This window comes from Vigna radiata, chromosome 8, assembly GCF_000741045.1.
Source record: "Vigna radiata var. radiata cultivar VC1973A chromosome 8, Vradiata_ver6, whole genome shotgun sequence".
Classification (NCBI taxonomy): Eukaryota; Viridiplantae; Streptophyta; class Magnoliopsida; order Fabales; family Fabaceae; genus Vigna; species Vigna radiata.
The window spans coordinates 38535476-38555854 of NC_028358.1; the positions used below are offsets into that span (position 1 = coordinate 38535476).

General features: G+C 34.5%; 3 protein-coding genes across 6 annotated transcripts; 2 read left to right on the forward strand and 1 right to left on the reverse strand.

Annotated features, from left to right (window-relative positions):
* Window positions 1-145: 145 nt before the first annotated feature.
* LOC106770625 (probable leucine-rich repeat receptor-like protein kinase At1g35710) lies at window positions 146-3202 on the forward strand. Of its 2 annotated transcripts, none has more exons than XM_014656424.2 (2): window positions 146-2860; window positions 2981-3202. In XM_014656424.2, exon 1 carries the CDS (start codon window positions 225-227, stop codon window positions 2856-2858), a length of 2634 nt encoding a protein of 877 aa, XP_014511910.1. In that variant the 5' UTR covers window positions 146-224; the 3' UTR covers window positions 2859-2860; window positions 2981-3202. The 2 variants fall into 2 exon arrangements, with proteins under 2 accessions (XP_014511910.1, XP_022640626.1); XM_022784905.1 differs by having other exon boundaries at window positions 146-1827.
* A 609-nt stretch (window positions 3203-3811) lies between these two features.
* LOC106769650 (probable arabinosyltransferase ARAD2) lies at window positions 3812-7110 on the forward strand. The gene is made up of 3 exons (XM_014655357.2): window positions 3812-4511; window positions 4630-4883; window positions 6255-7110. Exons 1-3 carry the CDS (start codon window positions 3893-3895, stop codon window positions 6804-6806), a joined length of 1425 nt encoding a protein of 474 aa, XP_014510843.1. The 5' UTR covers window positions 3812-3892; the 3' UTR covers window positions 6807-7110.
* A 2144-nt stretch (window positions 7111-9254) lies between these two features.
* On the reverse strand, window positions 9255-19977 carry LOC106772061 (putative 1-phosphatidylinositol-3-phosphate 5-kinase FAB1D). 3 transcript variants are annotated; one of them, XM_022785479.1, is made up of 13 exons: window positions 19687-19977; window positions 18227-18484; window positions 18087-18120; window positions 17347-18003; window positions 16077-16221; window positions 15667-16008; window positions 14045-14887; window positions 13497-13813; window positions 13011-13137; window positions 12721-12858; window positions 10944-12269; window positions 10390-10656; window positions 9255-9855 (listed from the first exon to the last, which is right to left on the reverse strand). In XM_022785479.1, exons 2-13 carry the CDS (start codon window positions 18465-18467, stop codon window positions 9532-9534), a joined length of 4761 nt encoding a protein of 1586 aa, XP_022641200.1. In that variant the 5' UTR covers window positions 18468-18484; window positions 19687-19977; the 3' UTR covers window positions 9255-9531. The 3 variants fall into 3 exon arrangements, with proteins under 3 accessions (XP_022641200.1, XP_014513694.1, XP_014513696.1); XM_014658208.2 differs by having other exon boundaries at window positions 19682-19977; XM_014658210.2 differs by lacking the exon at window positions 18227-18484.
* Between the last annotated feature and the right edge of the window lie 402 nt (window positions 19978-20379).

A 20379-nucleotide genomic window follows, 5' to 3' on the forward strand; every position in this document is an offset into this window, starting at 1 on the left:
TTTGAAATTATTTATTATTTATTTTTCACTTTTATCTTTTTTACAAAAATACAAAAGTTCATTCTACCTTTACTAAAATATAATGCGTCAAAGTCCAAACTTTTCAACAGTATAAATAGAGTTGTTCTTTATCAACTCATCCTCCCTAACTCCTTCATTTTATAATATCAAGACAAACTCAGAATGTTACAAGTGTAGAGTTCCACTCAATCAAGGTTCAGACCATGAATACATTTCCTCCTCTGCTTGCAATTATCTTTGCCTGTTTGCTATGCACAATCATGTTCTATACTGTCACGTGCAACTCCAATATTCGCTGCAACAAGAAAGACAAGGATGCTCTCTTAAAGTTCAAGCAAGGAATCGAAGATCCAGCAGGTGTGCTCTTTTCATGGTCAACTCAACACGATTGTTGCGAATGGAAAGGAGTCATGTGTGACAATTTCACAAGTAGAGTCACTTTACTCAGTCTTCCTTGTAACACAACTCTTCCAACTTACACTGATAAAATGGATAAATCACACTGCCTCACAGGTTCCATTTACCTATCCTTGTTTGTCCTGGAGTTTGAATTTCTATATCACTTGAATTTGAGTAATAACAACTTCTCAACTATCCAATTTGGTTCTCATGTGTATGCCCAAAATTGTCATAATCTATCTACTACTACTCCTTCCCATAGATGTGTAAACTCTTCAGTTCTTCGTTATCTTGATTTATCATTCAACTTTGATGCCAACACTAGCCTTCAATGGCTTTCTCATTTTTCCTTCTTGAAATATCTTAACCTCGATGGCATTGATCTTCACAAGGAAACCAACTGGCTTCAATCAGTCATCAAGCTTCCATCACTTTTAGAGCTCCACATGCATCATTGTCATCTTAAAGACTTGAGTCCGTCTCTTCAATTTGCCAATTTTACAGCACTCAAAGTTCTTTCTCTTCCTGGAAATGATTTTCAGTCAGTGTTACCAAAATGGCTATTCAATTTAAGTAGTGGTATCTCTTCCATCGACCTCGGGTCAAATTTTTTACAAGGTCAACTGCCTAAGTCGTTGTTAAATCTTCGACACTTGGAAATCTTGGACTTGCACGGTAATTACTTCAACGGACCAATTCCACATTGGTTAGGAGAATTTGAACATCTGAGATATCTTAATCTTAGAAAAAACATGTTTTCTGGATCTATTCCCATAAGTTTGGGAAATTTATCATCCTTAGATTTCTTGGCGGTCACCTCAAATAGATTGACAGGAGTTGTGTCCGAGAAAACTTTTGTCAGACTGTCAAAATTGAAGAAGTTAGGCATATTCATATTACCACCATTAATCTTTGATTTTGACTCCAACTGGATTCCTCCCTTTCAACTTGAGCGATTAAATATTGCATTTTCAGGAACTAAATTTCCTGAGTGGTTATACACCCAAAAGTCTCTTGAATCTTTAAGTATTTATGAATCATCATTTGAGGCTAGCGAAAAATTTTGGAATTTTCTGTCAAGAATGAAAGAAGTGAATTTAGAACAGAATTCGATAGATGGGAACTTGTCAAACGTGTTGTTGAACTCTACTTTCATATCTTTGTCATCAAATGATCTGAAGGGTTGGTTGCCTAGATTATCATCGAACGTGGTCGTTGCACGGTTGTCAAACAACTCATTATCAGGAAACTTGTCTTCTCTCTTGTGTGATGAAAAGATGTTGAATGGGAAAAGTAATTTGGTGTACTTGGACGTATCACTTAATCGTCTGTCGGGAGGACTTACAAATTGTTGGGGAAATTGGAAATCGTTGGTTCATGTTAATTTGGGAAGCAATTATTTAACAGGTAAGATACCACCATCAATGGGCCTGTTGTCTAATCTCACATCATTCCATGTACATGAAAATAAGCTCTATGGAGAAATTCCCTCCTCGCTGAAAAATTGTCACTCTTTGTTAATCTTCAATGTTCGGGAAAACGACTTTTCAGGAAATATACCAAATTGGATGCCAGATGCTGCAAAAGTTCTCCAATTAAGATCCAATCATTTTACAGGAAATATCCCACCACATATATGCCAAATGTCTTCCCTCATTGTTTTGGATATTGCAGATAACACAATCTCAGGACATATACCCAACTGCCTTCACAATATCACAGCCTTAGTTTCCGGCAAAACTTCACCCCACATGCTTTCTTTTGCCTTTCCCTTGCCTGATGGTCGCTACTACACCTTTGAAGACAATCTTGAGCTGGTTACAAAGGGTCAAGCAATAAAATATGGAAAAAACCTGCACTTTATGAACTTGATTGATATGTCAAGTAACAATTTTTCTGGAGCATTACCTCCCCAAATGTTTAGACTCCTTGGATTATGTTCCTTGAACTTGTCTCATAATAAATTAACCGGAAAATTTCCAAATGAGATTGGAAACATGAACCAGTTGGAGTCCCTTGATTTTTCAGCAAACCAACTTTGGGGTGAAATTCCCCAAACTCTATCAAATCTGTCCTTTTTGAGTTACTTAAACCTGTCATTCAACAATTTCACAGGCAAAATACCATCAGGAACACAGCTCCAAGGTTTCGGTGAACTTAGCTATATCGGTAATACATATCTTTGTGGACCTCCACTTACAAAAACATGCTTCCAAGATTATGTAAAGCAAATAAAAGAAGATGAGGATAAATCTGAATTCTGGTCATGGTTTTATACTGGAACAGAAACTGGATTTGGCATGAGCTTTTTGGGAGTTTGTTGTGCCCTTTTCTTGAATGGAAAATGGAGGCACGCTTACTTCAAGTTTTTCTGTTGTTTGATAGATCGACTTTATGTTATGGGACTCATCACTATAAATTCCTTCCCTTTTGCGTAGTGGTAAGCAGAAACTTTCAATTGAGGTTTCGGTTTATTTTATTTATTGATTTGATCATATTAGAGGCTTTTATATTACATGCCTGTCATAATGATAATGCTTTTATTGTATTACACCTTCAGGCATTCCTCATTCTTCAGAAGGGAAGAGAAAACAAAGACAGTGATGCAATTTTGATGGCAACGACGACCACTGTCCATTAGCTCAAGATTTAGATTTTGTTTTTATTCCATCGGGAGACTGCGATTATACTTCTAGACTTCTCTTTTATTTCTTTATTTTCCTACGTAAGGATCTTACAGTATTACGTAATTAATGGTGTTAAACGTATAGATTGAATAAGTTTCTGAAGATGTATCCATTTTCATTTTCAAAAACCTTAACTTTACTCTCCCAATTTAAGTTTCTTGTTCGTTTACAATCATAGTATTTTGTTTTTATCTGAAAATTCTTTAATTTATCTGCCACATTTTACCCTTCTCATGTTTTTCATTAATTAGTTGAAACTTCTTTATATATCTGAAAAAAATTATGTTTTAGGAAATTTACAATGTTTAAAGCTGTATTAGTTTGATTTATTTTTTATTTTTTATTTTTTGTTTTAATAAATTCCTTCAGTTTTTTAAAATTTTAAGTTCTTAGTTTAGAAAGAATAGTTTATTTTCTAGCACATAAAAAGTTAACTAAATACTTTCAAAATTTGACATTATAATATTTATAAATAAAATTCAGATAATTTAAATGTTTAATCATTAAAATATTAAAAAATAATTAAAAAGTACGTGACATTTTACTTCGATATTAATTATAAAGGAAGAGAAATAAAGAAAAAGAACATATAAAATGAAGAAGAGAGGGAGATAAAATAGAAGCTAAAGAAAGAGTATAATATAATAATATCTCTAAAATATATGTTAGATAAAGTAATAATTTTCTTTAAAAAAAAAAAATACACAGCATCTTGTTGTTTTCTTCTACCTTATGTCACCTTGTGTTCTTACAGGGAGGCCGAGGGAGAGAACAGTGAGAAAGGGATGGCAATGACGGCGAAGAGTAACAAGAGCAGCACCTCCTTAACCGTTCCGAATCTGTTTCTCTTCTTCACCCTCCTCTCCCTTTTCTCACTTTTTATATTCCTTTTCTTTCCCACCGCCACAACCCTACACTCTTCTCCCTCCCCTCACGCTTCTACCACCATCAACGTCTACGTTGCCGACCTCCCCCGATCTCTCAACTACGACCTTCTCCACCGTTACTGGACCTCGTTCTCCGACTCCCGACTCTCCACCGATGAAGATCACCGGCATCCCCCCTCCCTACATCCAGTGGCCAAATACCTGCCTTACCCGGACAACCCTCTCATCAAACAGTACAGTGCCGAGTACTGGATCATGGGCGACCTTATGACCCCACCTCAACATCGCGTCACATCCTTCGCCAACCGCGTCCTCGACCCGCGTCTCGCCGACGTCGTTTTCGTTCCGTTCTTCGCCACGCTCAGTGCGGAGATGCAGCTCGGAGCGAACAAGGGCGCGTTCAGGAAGAAGACCGGGAACGAGGATTACAAGCGGCAGAGGGAGGTCATGGACGCCGTTAGAAGCACCGAGGCCTGGAACCGTTCCGGAGGACGAGATCACGTGTTTGTGCTGACGGGTGCGTTTTGGAAGCAGTTTTTGTTTTTTTTTTTTGCGTTGAATGTGAGGGTGTTTCGGCTTATGAATTTCTAGTCTTTGGATTCTCAGGGTATTAAAACTGAAGCGTTGTTTGGCAGACCCGGTGGCCATGTGGCATGTCAAAGATGAGATTGCCCCTGCTATTTTGCTCGTTGTGGATTTTGGCGGTTGGTATAGGCTTGACTCCAGAGGTTCTAACTCTTTTGAGAGTGGTGTGGTTCCTCATACTCAAGTTTCTGTGATAAAAGATGTGATTGTGCCCTACACGCATTTGCTTCCGAGGTTGGATTTGTCACAAAACAAGGAGCGTCACCAGCTTCTGTATTTCAAAGGAGCTAAACATAGGCACCGGGTAAGTATTGGACTATCCGTTTTAATTTGGGTACATTTCGTGTGTTTTATGTTGTGCTTGCTGTTACCATCATTGGAATTGTGGGACATTGCGAACAAATGTGGCTGATGCAGCAACAATTGTAGTTGCTTGATGTTGGGATCGCAATCGAGCTTGTGGATTTTTTTAAAATCTTGTGACTTCTGATTGAGTGAGTGTTGTTCCTTTTGTCTAATAGTACTTGTTCTTGATGGGATTTTCACATCAGATACATATGGTTTATCTTTTTTTGACTTAAGATTGTATGAAAAATGCCTCAGCTGCTGCTCCTTGGTGAGGTTGAAGAAAGTTACAAATTTGAGCAGATCTGCCATCTGTGTCTGCGTTTCTACAACTTTTTTCAGAAAAGACAAGTTGTGTTGGCCACCTCTATTCTTTAGAGTATTGTTGTTGCTCAGAAATTTTTTGAGGCAAAATGTCCTCCTTTCTGTCTCTGATCATAAGACACACTCGTCCATGTTTTGGACGTTCTTTGTGATAAGAATTTTAATAATCTTAGTGTACCTATACCAAGATATTTGGCCACTTCGTATGCAACTTGAACGTCAAGTTATTATCTGTGACTGTGATGTTGCTCTATTCCTGCCTTTTTCACAAAGAGTGGGATATGTTGCTATATAGATATAGATAATCACTTCAAAGATTTTAACATAATGCTTGTTTATAATTTATAGTTGCAATATGAGCATTATGGTTTTTCCCTTTCATCGTTTAGTTTCCTACATCCACTAGAAGTTTTAATCAATCTGTCATCTGGGCAAATATAATTCATGACTATTAAATGGCATTTTGATTTACTGAAAATTCTGTTGGTGAGAAGTGTAGCGTTGTTTTCTTTGTTCTAAATGTATGATTTACCCTTTGAGAACCTACCTCATGCATCAAACCTACCTTTAGGCACTGCAAAGATATTTACTTTAGATTTTTGCAGCTGTATTAAGAGGTATTAAGGTTAAGAATTGATTTGACCTATATAATTAACTTAACTAATATATCTAGTTTTGTTAACAAATTTTATTCATGTCTTCATTTGGCCTTGGGGGGCTAGTTTGTAACACTTCATCGTCATACTATAGTGTTGGTGATAAATATTTAACATGCTTGGAGGATTTTTTTTCTCATGATCAAATATAAAACTTAAGCTAATTCATTCCACTCAACAAAGCATTTGAAAATTTTATTCCATGCCTTATTTTATTGTAAAGAGAAGCCAGCAATTCATTATACTCATCCAACATACATATGGTCATTCTGGTCCTTCGAACTGTGAAACCCAAAAACCATATCTGTTCCATGCTTTTCACATTCATTGACAAATATTTCAATTTTCAGGGAGGTATGATTAGAGAGAAGTTATGGGATCTAATGATTGATGAGCCTGGTGTTATAATGGAAGAAGGTTTCCCTAATGCAACTGGGCGAGATCAATCAATAAAAGGGATGAGAACATCAGAATTTTGTCTGCATCCAGCTGGAGATACACCGACTTCATGCCGACTTTTTGATGCAATACAAAGTCTTTGTATACCTGTCATTGTCAGTGACAACATTGAGCTGCCATTTGAAGGTATGGTGGATTATTCGGAATTTTCTGTTTTTGTGGCAACTAGTGATGCCCTGAAACCCAACTGGCTGGTCAATCATCTTAAAAGCTTTTCAAAAGAGCAGAAAGCTACGTTCCGCCAAAATATGGCTAGGGTGCAGCCCATTTTTGTCTATGACAATGGTCATCCAGGTGGTATTGGACCAGTGCCTTTGGATGGTGCAGTGAATCACATATGGAAGAAAGTTCACCAAAAATTGCCAATGATAAAAGAAACCATAATTCGAGAGAGAAGAAAGCCACCCGGTGTTTCAGTTCCACGACGTTGTCATTGTACCTGAATTTAAGTAGTTTTTATTTTTTCTGTTTTTCTTCTTTTAGAGGGACGAGATATAGGTTAATATCTGGTTCGGTTTTGGACCAATTTCTATTCTTTTGGTGAGAAGAGTTTGTTAAATCTTTAGATAGTGAATGCTTATATGTATGGTGTAGAAGTTAGTTGCCATTGACTGTGAGTAGTGTGGAACTAAGCATTTGAATCTCACAGCACCTGAATTGATATGTTTCCATGGTTCTCTTCACTTTGTATTGTAGATTGATAAGTTTTTCAGGGTGAAATGTTGATGGGTAATTTTATTGTTTATAGTTTGAGTCGCTGATTTCTCTTTTAAAAGTTCTGTTGTAATGAGAATATTTTCAATATTTAAATAAAGGAAACAATTCCATATTTTTTGTAGGTTCCTTCCTTTGGAATGAAAATTCTTGTAGGAATATACTTTTCCTTCTACAGAAACAACTTTTGGTGGCAATTTGCTTTTAATTCGGGCAATGTTTATACCTTTGAATCACTGTGGTTATATTATAACTAATTGCCTATAGAATATAGTTTGGATTGGGACAATGCTGTTTATAATATTGTGTGAAATTCTAAAAAACTTCATAAAATATTTTTGTGAATTATAATTTTGAGTTTCATTGTTATGCTGTGCATACATTTGTTTTTAATGTCATTCAATATAAGAATCTTATTTCCTGTAATCTCTTTTAAAATAATCATTATAAAAGTTGGGACACCAGATAATATGGGATTTATAATTCCAAAGTAATAATGTGGTAACATGGAAATGACAAAGTTACTGGGATTCAAAAGATCCTAAAAGTAATCCTAATGGGAATTTTTTTGGGCAACCCCATGTTTTTTTCCTGGACCTATACTTTCTAAAATTCCAATTATATATATATATATATATATATATATATATATATATATATATATATATATTGAAATTAATAGAAAAGGATAGATTTTGATTTTTCTCCGTGCTTTAAGATTATAACATCCATAAATATTTTAGATTATACAATGTATAATATAAATTTTAAAAACAATTTTATAATATAAGTTTACATTTTGAATTATATAATTTATAACAAAAATTTACATTTCGAATTATAATTTATAATATAAATTTAAGGGTTAAATATGTTTTTAGTTCCTATACTTTGAGGCGATTTTGGTTTTAGTCCATTTTCAAACTATAGTACAATTTAGTTCTTAAACTTTAGAAAACTCTGGTTTTAGTGTTTTTTATCAAATTTTTTTAACTTTATTTGTTGTTTCAAACACGTTTTATTATAGCATTTGGATTGTTTACACTGTTTAACACATTTTTACTTCAATGTTAACTGAGAAACGTGCTTAAAACAACAAATAAAGTTAAAAAACTTTGGTAAAAAGGACTAAAACCAGAGTTTTCTAAAGTTGAAGGACTAAATTGTACCATAGTTTGACAATGGACTAAAACCAAAATGGCCTCAAAGTAAAGGGACTAAAAACATATTTAACCCTAAATTTAAATTTAAATTATATAATCTCTAATACAAATTTGTAAGTCAATATAAGATAAAAAAATAAAAGAAATTTAATAAGTAACTAAGTCATTTCACTACACAAGTAGCCTCTATTTAAACATGTCTTGTTAAATTTTTTGGAGCAAATTACTAACTAACTTTGATGATAAAGTTTAAATATGAGGAAAAAGGCACATCAAATTATAGCCTGACTCGTGACCCCCAAAAAAAAACAAATAATAAACGGCTTAAATGAAAAAAAAAAAAAAAAAAAAAACCGACCGAAAAACAACGTCCGTTAGTAAAAATATAAAATATTTTTCGCATAAAACTTTATATAAAGGTAATTTTTTTTTTAATTTGATATATCATTTAGGAGTATATGTAAATAAAATATGCTTTGAAAAAAAAAATATCTATCTCTACGTTTTATCTTTGGAATTCGTTATCCATCACTACCTTTGTATTTAAACTTATTATAAGTTTCTCCTTTAAAACATATTGAAAAATAATAATCAATCATCCTTGATATAGAATAATAGTAGAATCCATTGTTCTTAGCTTATTTGATCTTAATTATTTCCCTAAGATGGATTCAAAACTTTCCTGTCACATGTCACTAAACAAGTACAAAGTCATTCATCCTTAACTCGATAAGATGAAACTTTCAATTAAAAAACCTCAATTCAAAGAGTGGCTTCATTAATATTAAACTTCACAAGGGGAAAAAAAAATTTAAAAGATAATTGTTTAATCGGCAAAGAGGATTCTATAAAATTTCCTATCACTTTATTCTATCTAAGTTTCTATTTTCTATTTCTTGTCAAATCCTAACTTGCAGCTTTTCTTCAATGTAGCAGGACTGTTCATACAAGTAGTAATAATAATTTGTAAAGAATGTGGTTTCACTGTAATATGTAAAGAAGCAAAAACCAAGATTGCAAAGGCAAGCTCTCTTCATTGATTAGATAAACCTTTACATTTACCATAGGCTTTACAAAAATTTACTTTTCTCTTACAGGGAGAGGATGGACCTGTAAATGACAGCATCCCTAGAAATTCGCTAAAAAATGCAGAATAGCAGGGCTAGGTTTACAATCAATATTTGACTGTCTATATACAGTGCTAACTACTTGCATAAATTCTCAAATTTGTATATATATTTTGGAAAGAAATCAATAGATTTGGACAGAGAAAGCACTCGTCACTCTTGTACTAGGGCTTTTCTGGGGAAGGATGATCATCATCTTCTTCCCCTGAGCAACAAAGTTTGCAAGGATTGGAAGATTTCTGAGAACACCAGTGATCTGGAATACTAAAAAAATATGTAGACATAAACTTTCTGAACCTCTTTTTGTATTCTTTAGGAGAGATTACAGTTGGCAACACATTTCTTGGCACAACAAGTGATGACTTCATCCATGTCTCAAGATGCTTGTCCCATGTATATTGCCTGAGATAATCAATGATCCCGCAGACTAGCTCGCGCTTCTGAGAATCTACTCCAACAAGCAAGGAGTAATCCATCACATTGATTGACTGCATATTGAGCAAGCAATGAAATAAACAATGTCAGATAATCAGGAAAAGAAGTCCAAAACAAATACAAATTCAAGAATAAGGGTAACGTAATGGCATGATATATATGCTTTTTATGAAGAATTTAGGAACGAATACCACGATGGATTGCAGGGGCATTTAGTAGGGAGAACTAGGGAGGAATTGTAAGAATTCCCATCATTTGAAAATATGGATCATATTCAAATAAATTGTGCTACCAAATATACTATTGGGTTTTCATTAAGGAAAACGTGGGGAAGGTTCAACACCAATAAGTTATGAACATTCCATATAAGAAAATCAAGATACTATTTCTAACTTAAAATCTTAAAAGACAATGGATACGTGGATCTTATTTCTTATATGTTTCTCATTACTACTTAATGTGACCAAACTCATTTGGAATCCTAACATATACTCCATGTATTAATTCAAGAAATTAGTTCAGAGAAATACTACAATTCAATCAGAAAAATTAAGCTTACAGGCAAAATGCTTGCAATGCAGACTTACATTCAGAAAAGATGTGTCATTCCAAACAGCGCGTTGAAGAACACGCTTTGCTTTATGACTGACATATAATGGGGAAGAGTTCATGTCATTCACAAAGTTCTGATCCAAAAGAACATCTCCATCACCATCAGCAGCAGAATTGTACCGGGCAAAAAGAGCACCTTTAAGATCATACTGGCGAGTAATATTTCGATTGTAGGTAAGATTTTCCATCACCATGAGGTCATATCTAACCTCTTTTCCACTTTTGACATGTCTTTTAGTAACCTACATTCAGATTGACATGCTTAAAATTCCCTGAAGCTAGACAATGTAACAATATTTTAATTATATATGGCTTTCTTTTGCTTTAGTTCCCCTATCTATTTGCTTTTATTTCAGCTTTAATCCCAAAAGAACTACGAAAAGCAAGATCCCTGTTGAGGGACTATAATACTTTGTTAAATGTAGGAACTAAAAGTGAAAAAAAAAACGTAAATAGGGACTGAAATTTAACAAATTGATGAAAAAGTTAGCCAATGGAAAAGAAAAAGATGCTCAAACAGCTGACCAACCTGATAGATCCCCAAGACTTTTGCAAGACAAGTTTGACTTCCAGACTCAAATGACTCTCTCATGTGTTTGAAATACAAAGAAGAAAACCCCAAAAATGAATCAAGTTCTGTCTTCTTTATTTCCTTTATGATGAATCTGTCATCAAGTGTTTTTGCAAAATAGGACTTGCTTTTTCCACCTTTGGCATCCCAATTCCTACAGCGGCTTAATGAAGCAATAAAATCAAGCTCAGATGGGCAACACCAGTTTCTAAGTTCACGAAAATGCTTGAAATAATGACATATCACTGAGTATTTTTCCCTGCCAAGTGATTTTGCACCACCCATTGCAATCTCTATGCTATGGTTTTCTGTAGCACGAGAGGCTCGTGACTCTTCTGAACTGCTTGCTGCAGAATGTACAGACTCGGAATCTGAAGAACTCCTTGAAAATGATTGTAAAGAAGTTAAGGTACCATTAGTCAAGCTATGCAAACTTTCTGATGAATTGGAAGTTATACCAGTTTCATTTCTGTCGTCCTCATCATCAACTTCTGATACCTGATATGTATCTTTCAATAAGGCCAGTGCACAAGCAATAATACTTGAGGGTTCACCCTCGAAGTCAGACACAACATAATTGTCGGTCTTGAGAGGGATATGCAACCGTGTACCTTCCTCGGTGATTAATTGATTGGCTGTGGGTATATATTCAGCAATGGAGCTGCTTACAGATTCAAATTTTGGCAATAATCTTTTCTGGAATTCCCTTATGCCTATCTGCCGAATGTCGGTAAATGGCTTCCAGAGCCAATCATTTGAATCCAGCAAGTTGGAAACTGGTGAGTTGGAAGCACTTTTACTTAATAGCTTCAAATCTGCAACTGGATGATTAGCTGGAATATCGGTAGAAACTGGAGAATTCTTGCGTACTTCAAGATGATCTGGTAACTGAGTGGAAACATCCAGACTCAATTTCAACTTTTGGTCAGAAGATCTCCTTGATATCAAATCATCAACAACAGGTACTTTCACATCCTGTGTGTTAGATGAATCATCTTGTTCATTACAGTCCAGAAGAGGTCCTCCAATTGGAATTTCCTTTACTGTTAGTTCATGTACTTGAACAGGTGTGTCAAACATAATTTCTATATCCCCATCTTGCATGACTTTCTCAGAGACATCAGATTCAAGTCTTAAGCTATCAGGTGAGCGTAATGGGTACAACCGTTGAACCCACACATAGGATTCAATCAGAAGATCCCACATTAACCGGTTCAAAGTGAGAAGTTTGAAGGAAGCCTGGTCTGGATCCCCTTTTTTAGCAATGGCAGTCTTGACATTTTCCTGTTATCAGAACACAAGAAGTCCGAGGAAATTAATACTCATCATAGTAATCACAATATGTAAGGCTTCCATCCGGAGGAAAACTTGACATGAAAATCCAAAACTCTAATGTATCACTAGCAATAAATTAAACCTGTCCACATTAAACAAAAAACTAAATCTTGCATTGGCAGTGAAACTTTGGTTAGAGCTCTACTAATAGCAATGTCAAACTTCAGACTTTTATTGCACTAATACCATCACAGACTAAAACTTCCATTCTATGTATTATTATCACTATTGTTAATGCATTCTAGCATATCAAATTAAACAAATACAAATACAAATGTAAGGTTATAGCTAGAAAAGAGAGATTTGGGGCCTGCAACTCTTATAAACACATTAAAATTAGGACTTGAGTTGGTTCCATGTAAAAAGAAATGTCTCAATCATTTCCAAACAGAAAGCTAACCTCAAACTCTTCTTGCTCTTGCTTTAACATCTTCTCAACCTCAGAAAAATCTCTAATTGATCCTCCAAGGCCATCAAATTGTATTGTCTTCAAACAGTTTGCAACTTCTCTGAATAATGATATGCCTTTCATATACACCTTAAAACAAAGAAAAAATAAAGATACTTTACATGCAGGTAATGTATGATAATTAAGAACAAAACTATTCTCAACTTATGTATATTATATTTCAGCCACTACAAACGAAAGAAAGAAATATCTATATGAAAATAGTCTAATAGGAAGCATACATTCTTAGTCTCTTTTAAAAGCCATTCTTGTCTCATTGCACCATTGAACTCCAGTTTCTGAGGAGGCATAGACACAGTGTATGTGGTGACAGAAGAATATCTGAACATAGCAACCATGTGACCTAATCTGCATGATAAGGAAAGACAGAACGAAACCCAGCATCAATAAAACCCTCCTTGAGTTTATCAAGTCACAAATCATGGAGTCTATACTTAGCACAACACAGAAATAAGCACCTTACAATAAGGAACATTCCTAAATCTTAAGAGTACTTGGGTGGCACTTCAAATTTGTATCAGCACAAAAGGAAATAAACTAAATTTTACTTAATAGCCTAATTCATAATCATCAGACCTTAGAAGTCAAGGTGACATGTCAAACAATGCATCCGTTTCTCTAAAACAAATATTGAACATGTTAAAGATAAACCAAAACAAGTACAAAGCCGATTATAATATGAAAAAGGAAAAAATAGATAGTTTTACCCAAAGAAATAGAGAAAATCCCTATCAAGAGAATGGCCACAACTCAATTTTCTGCTAGAAGAATAGCGAGAAAGGCCAAGTTCCAAAAATTTTCCAAATGATAGACTACGGGCAGTGGTAGATATCAACACTCTCTTTGTAGAACCAGAACTGCATTTTCGACAACGGCTCCACATCCAAATTTTCCCTTCTGCCTCCCCAGGCAAAAGTTTTTCCAGGGGCAACCGTTTAACTTGTATTGTAAGCTGTTTATTGTGATGAGCATAATAATAAAAGTGAGCATCTGGCAATTCTTGACATGCATCACAAAGTCTTGTCTGTATATAAAACAACAATCAATTAGAACAAAAACCTAGTCCAACCTTGTTTTACAGAGAAAATACACACAAGAATGATATTGCATTTTGAAACTTCAGTCCCTACATACTATTTAGCTATCTGTAATGTAACTATACCTTTATAAAATGATTCAGAATCACACTCTATATCATATGATTACCAATAGTCAACTAAATAAAGTAGAGGAAGAGAGAAAAAGCAATGAAAACCTGATTGAGCAAGTTGTCCTGAAGAAACTTTCCAAGTGGAATATCAAAATTGTTGTAGAACATAATATGGGAAAAATGACTTTGCTTGCATACAGTCCCTCTTAAGGCATTCCGGCTAGACATCAAGACCAAAATACTCTGAGAATCCAATACTGAATTGATATCATCTTTACTTTGGAGTTCTTTTCTATCATTATGGCCGTCTTTACTTATATTCCCACTGGAATCTATGTACACGGGGGAAGACAGGGATTGCCCATCATTAAGCGACTTCACTTCATTAGAATGATTTTTTCCTTCAATCATGGTAATTCCATCAGCCTCTGGAGAGTTTAAAACAGAAATTGACTCATCAACCTGACCATCAGGCTTCCTTCCATTGAAGCCAAAGTATGCTGATAAAGATTGATAAGGAGCAGAAGAAGCAAAGGGAAAACTATCCCCCATAACTTTCTTAAGAGAAGATGAAATAGCTGAGAACCCAGAAAAGACAGCTGGATTATATGGTTCACAAGAGAATGGAGAAAACTCCTCTCCTGAATTGTTTCCATTTGTGTTTTGTTCTTGAAGTCCATTGCATATAACAATATCAGTACTAACTATTCCATTTTCACCAGAATACTCAAGAGATGGAATGCTTGAATTAGTCGATGCTAAATCACAGGAATCTTTATTTGTTGGCAAGATATCTGTGACACTCGAAGATGGAATGGTAGAGAACATAGCTTTCTGATCAACAAGAAATGAAGTTTCAAGAATTAAGTGATATGCCATGACAACTGCACAGCGCAAGACACATTTAATCCTCTTCAGCTCATCACTATGAGTTCCTTTCAGTAAAATCTGCAATGGCAGGCAAAGCAGCAGTTAACAACATCCAAAACTCTAGACGGGAAGAAAGGCCAAACTATAATTTCATGTTCATAATGACAGATGATGGTAGAATATAGGTCAATAATAGTTGAGATACACCTAAATTAAGCACGGATTAGACAATAAATACCCTATAGGAGCATCTTAGAAATAAAGGATTATAACCAGCTTTTAACTTACTAATATGCTGATAATAATGAAACAAACATTGTTTGAAATTTCCTGCATCTAAAGTCACTCACTCAACCAATACTCCTCAGGCATTTTACAGATCTACCGAAGCAATTCAAATTTACTATGTGAAGGCACAGGAGTGGTTTTATTTTAAATATAACTAGTCATGGGTGTGAGGTTTGTTAAGATGTTCAGCATTGGCCAGGAATATAAGTGGAATACTTATTGTGAGACTTGACCATCTAGCCAAAATACACCAATGGTTCTAATCTCATTTCTAATACTTTCAAAGTGAAAATCGGTATCAATTACGTGAAAACTGCTACTTCATTGTTCAATATATTGCCATATACTGTAAGGGTAGTATGGTATCCATCCAAATTGAGGCTTCATTATCATGGCATGCTAAAGAGACAAAATGATCAACTATAGAAGCATGTGTACTTTCAAATAAATGCACGTAAAAGTAAACACGAAAATTTGCAACGTCACCAAAGAAAAGGAGTTTAGTTTGAAAGATTAAGAACTAGAATAAATAAGAAAACAGAGATTCCAAGCAACAGATAATAGCATACTGTGCAGCCCAAACGTGTAGGACAGCCCTCAATGAACATCAAAGTCTTGGTGGGCTTCTTTCCTCCTTCACCAACCCCATCATGTTCCTCCACAAACTTCTCAAAATAAACAAAATCACAGTGTCTTAGCTTTTGACCATTCAAATTATCACATGATAAAATTGGTGAACCAGTACAACGTGCAACTCTTTCCAGACGGTGAAGCTTCATATCAAACACAAGTGTCATTCCCTTTGCCAAAATTGACTCTTGTACATCACGAGAGACAGTTTTCTCCACTAATATAACATTTGGATGGCACATTTCAATACGATCCATTTTAGATTTCAGATCATCCTTCTCCTGTAAGTAAAGAAACAATCAGCTAGTGAATGGAATGTGAATAACAGAATGTAATCTAATTAAGTTACCTGGTCCATGGAGTCAAATGAGGACAGGCCATCAATAGAATGACCAAGCGCGCCACTAATCAGTAATAATCTAGGATTTTTATACTTAGTTGGCATATGCTTGTGAGCAGCATGTTTTTTGAAGACCAAACCTCTGATTAGTTGACTGCAGCAAAAAATATTTTCATTAAAATTTGCTATTATGAATCAAAATGGCAAGCTAATTTTATATGCTAGTTCATTACAAGAGATGAGAGGGTGTAATAGTAACCATTAGGCCTAAATCTACGATCCAAACTAAAAACAGTCATGTGACCCTCTTTCACGTTCATCATTAAGTTCTCTTTCAGTTTTCACGTCTTCCTTTCTGTATTTCTCACTTATCGTTTTTTTCTGCTATTTCCTTCTTTTGCATTGCCCTATATGTGGGAATCAAAAGATAAATTTAAATTTTAAAAACATTTCATAAGTCTCATTAATTTGAAAAAATTAAGAGACACGTATCAAGAATTTTAAATATCAAATATTTAATAAAAACACGATTAAAGTGTTAAAATTATATATCTATATATATATATATATATATATATATATATATATATATATATATATATATATATATATATATATATCATTAAATAATGATATAAACTTAAAAATCACTATCATGAGTATAAATAAATATAAGTATATAAAATAGTATAGTATAATAAAATTTCAACACTACATACCATTTTAGAAGGAAACATAAAAAACTTACATATAAAAGAAATCACTGGCCACAGATAAAAATATAAATGTATTTTAATTAAAATCTATTTTTAGTGTTAAAATATTAGCAACAAATATACATTTTTTATCCATGTAGGAATTGGTATTCATATTAATTTGGGTGAAGATGTGAATAAAAAAAAATATTCAATTTTAAGGAAGAAAAAAAACACAGTGCTCATTTTATATTTTTGGCCCTGTTGGAATTTGGAGGTTGGTCTTTTAAGCTTCACATAAACCTATCCTTCGGAGTTTATTACGATCAGCCAAAACCATCTTCTGGATAAGTCATAAGGTATTTTCATAAACTCTCTCAAACAGACACATAAACACTCACAACATAAGTCCGACTAAGTTGTTGATAATCTCTTCCAAACAAGACCTATAACCATTATGAATTTGAAACAAAAATTCTCTGAAGTAAAAATTCCACCATTTCCTAACCTGTTAGTGGGAGTATATGTAAAAACAATAAATAGAAATGTAGAAAGCAAATTCTTAATGAACAAAATACATTTACCTTTGGCCACGAGAACCAGCAGCAATGCACTTCACTTTAACATATCCATCAGGATTCATTGTACTACCTCCTACTGCATCAGGCTTCAAAAAAGATGCGGCTTCCCATGATAAAGATGTAACTATGTCCACCCAACACTTATCACCTTCGTCCGAAGAGGAAACACCTACAGATTTAAGAAGCTGACCAACAAGTGCCTTGAATTTCCCATTCATCATTTCTTCCATTGCTCTTAGTTTTTCCTCTTTGAACCTATAGGTCCCACTTAATTCATCCTCGGAACTATTGATAGAAATTGGCTCACCCAAGTTTGCAATCTCCATGCCGTGGTCTTCATCATCGTCATTACAGGTCACACTATTGTCCATGTCATCCTGTGGGTTCTCTGGCTCAGGAGGTTCCCAAGTTTGGACTTCCAGATCATCGGGAAGAGAATATTCAGTTTCCTCGACAGAGGATTCAATAGGGTCTTCAGAATGATAAGCTTTTTCTTCTTGAAAGTTATGCCCTTGTGCAATTTCCACATCTCTCACTGTGTAACCCTCATTGTTGTTATTGCTTTCTTCGGAATAGCTTTCCATCGCTTTTTGTGAACCATTCACCTGATAACCGAGATCTTCCACGCCACCTTCAACTGTACTCTCTTCTTGACTAGTCCTAGCACAAGAAACAAAGCAAGTATTTGAGCACAGCTAAGTTAAATATTTTATTCACAACTCTGTTTGGACGTAGCTAAGTACCTGTCACATGAGTTCACATCAACTGAAAAGTCACCTGAAATGTCAGATATTCAAGAATAACTCAGTTATATAAAACCATCTTGCAATATAAGACAAACATCATCGGCATTATAGATGAAAACAGAGGGATGGTAATTTACTGCAGGTGGAGACACAGCTATCAGTACTTTGCAATGATGTAGTTGGACTGACATATGGTGTCACATATGGACTATTACTACGCCACTTCGCATTTGCTCGCTCTAGCTTCTCTCCACAGGATTTGCAAGGCCTAATGGAAACTTTGGCATTGAACTTTAGACTACTCTCATTACCCTCTTTTTTATTGTCAAAATTTGATTCTGACAAGCCCGCACCACAATAATGGCACATAATACACATCCGATCCAACACTAACTCTGGTACAACAAAAAGTATAAGTACTGAATGAGATTTGACATTCTTTTTTCTCTTTGTTGAACTAATTCATAATCCTACTCCTACATAAAGCCCAACTAGAATAAAATAAATTCTCCAAAGAAAAGAATGTAGATGCATAAAACTCAATTTCAGTTCACTTTCCTTTTCACAAAAATGATAGTCACCAAACACAACATCTACAAATTAAAACGTGTACATAAATTAAAATTGTCACATAATTTGAAGATTGAAAAGAAAGAGGAAAAGACATATCTACCTAAATAAATAAAAGCTGAAATTCTCAATAGCACTCAATATCAAAGTTCTTATATAATCCTAGAATCAAAACCAATTGTTTAAAGACCCTAACTGTTATCATAGAGTATGCAGGATCGTGGAAAATTAGAAAGAATTGCCTGGAAATAATTAATTTATTTTAGGGAAAAGATTTTCAGAGAGAAAGAGGGAGAAAGCCCCTTGGTAAAATATGAACACGTTCAAATTCATGGACAACAGGAAAATTATCAAACATCATTTTAAGAAGTGCACCTAAGGTAAGAAATCAGCTTTTTTTGTTGTATGGATTGATGCAATAAACAAAGGAAATACAGGACAGTTTTGCAGTAAGTTGAATCAAACAAAGCTTGAGGGAAAGAAAGCATGGTTTCCATCGGGAGAGCGAAAATATAAAATATTTATATTATGACAGTGCACACAAAAAAATTATCAATTGAGGTGATATGTTTGCGATAATAATTTCTAAACAATAGCCAACATTCCATACAAGATCAAAAGATTTAGTAGAAACAACCGAGATGGCTCAGATTCAATAGTCCCACAGAAATCAATGAAGAACTACAGTTGTAGATTTATTTGCAAACAATGCATTGACAAAGAGTTGAGAACACAAAATCTCGAATTGGAACTTTTAAAATGGCGAGCAATGCGAACAGTAATGAATAAACGAATCAAAGCTCAATGTAGAAACAAAATTAGTAGACAAAAGGAAATCCACATACGACTGATCCACCAAAATCAGAAAAAACACTCAATCAAATCTTCTGTTTCCAATCAAATCTTCCATGTTAAACCGAGATTCATCCAGAAAACTGCCATTTTCAACTCCCATCAAGACTTAAAATAAGTGCATAAAATTTGATTTTTAAAACAAAAAAATAAAACTAACAAATGCACACCTTACCGTCAAAGCAAACCCAAAAACGAATACAAGGATGTGACCTCCAAATGAATCCGAACTCCTAAACCCGCAAAAATGCACTGTTTTGAGAGATAAGCAAAGAATTTAGTGTGAACGAGTCAAAGAAAGCGAGCCACATAGGCAAAGTCGCAATCTTTTTTTAGGAAAGAGAAGAGGGTAAGCAAGAGAAAGGAGAGATATGAAGAATGGAAGAATTGTTGAATGGAAGAAAAATAAGCAATGAGAGAACTGTGTGAAGCCGAGGAGAAGAAGAAAAAACGAAGAAGAAAAAAAATGTCCAAAAAGAATAAGAAAACACAAGAAGAAATTTTTCCCTCTCTGGGACCCACTCTATTTGCTTGCCTCCGAAAAATATCAAATAAATTATTATTATTTTCAAAATTTCTTATCTACAGAAAAAGTGTTACACGGTAATTATTTATGTGCTACTTGCTGGGTCGCGTGTACTCTATACTGACTGCTACATACGCTAGATTTTTGGGCTAATCTTTGTCCAAATACGTGATTATATACGCGTCATCGTCGCCAAGGGTACTTTTTCAAATTGCAACCACAACTTTCATCTTTTTAATATTGCAAGACTCCCCCATTTTCGTATAGCATACCATTCATGATTAAACAATTCTACATAAAAGACTAAAATGTTTGTAATGGTTCTGTTATAAGATAGCCTAT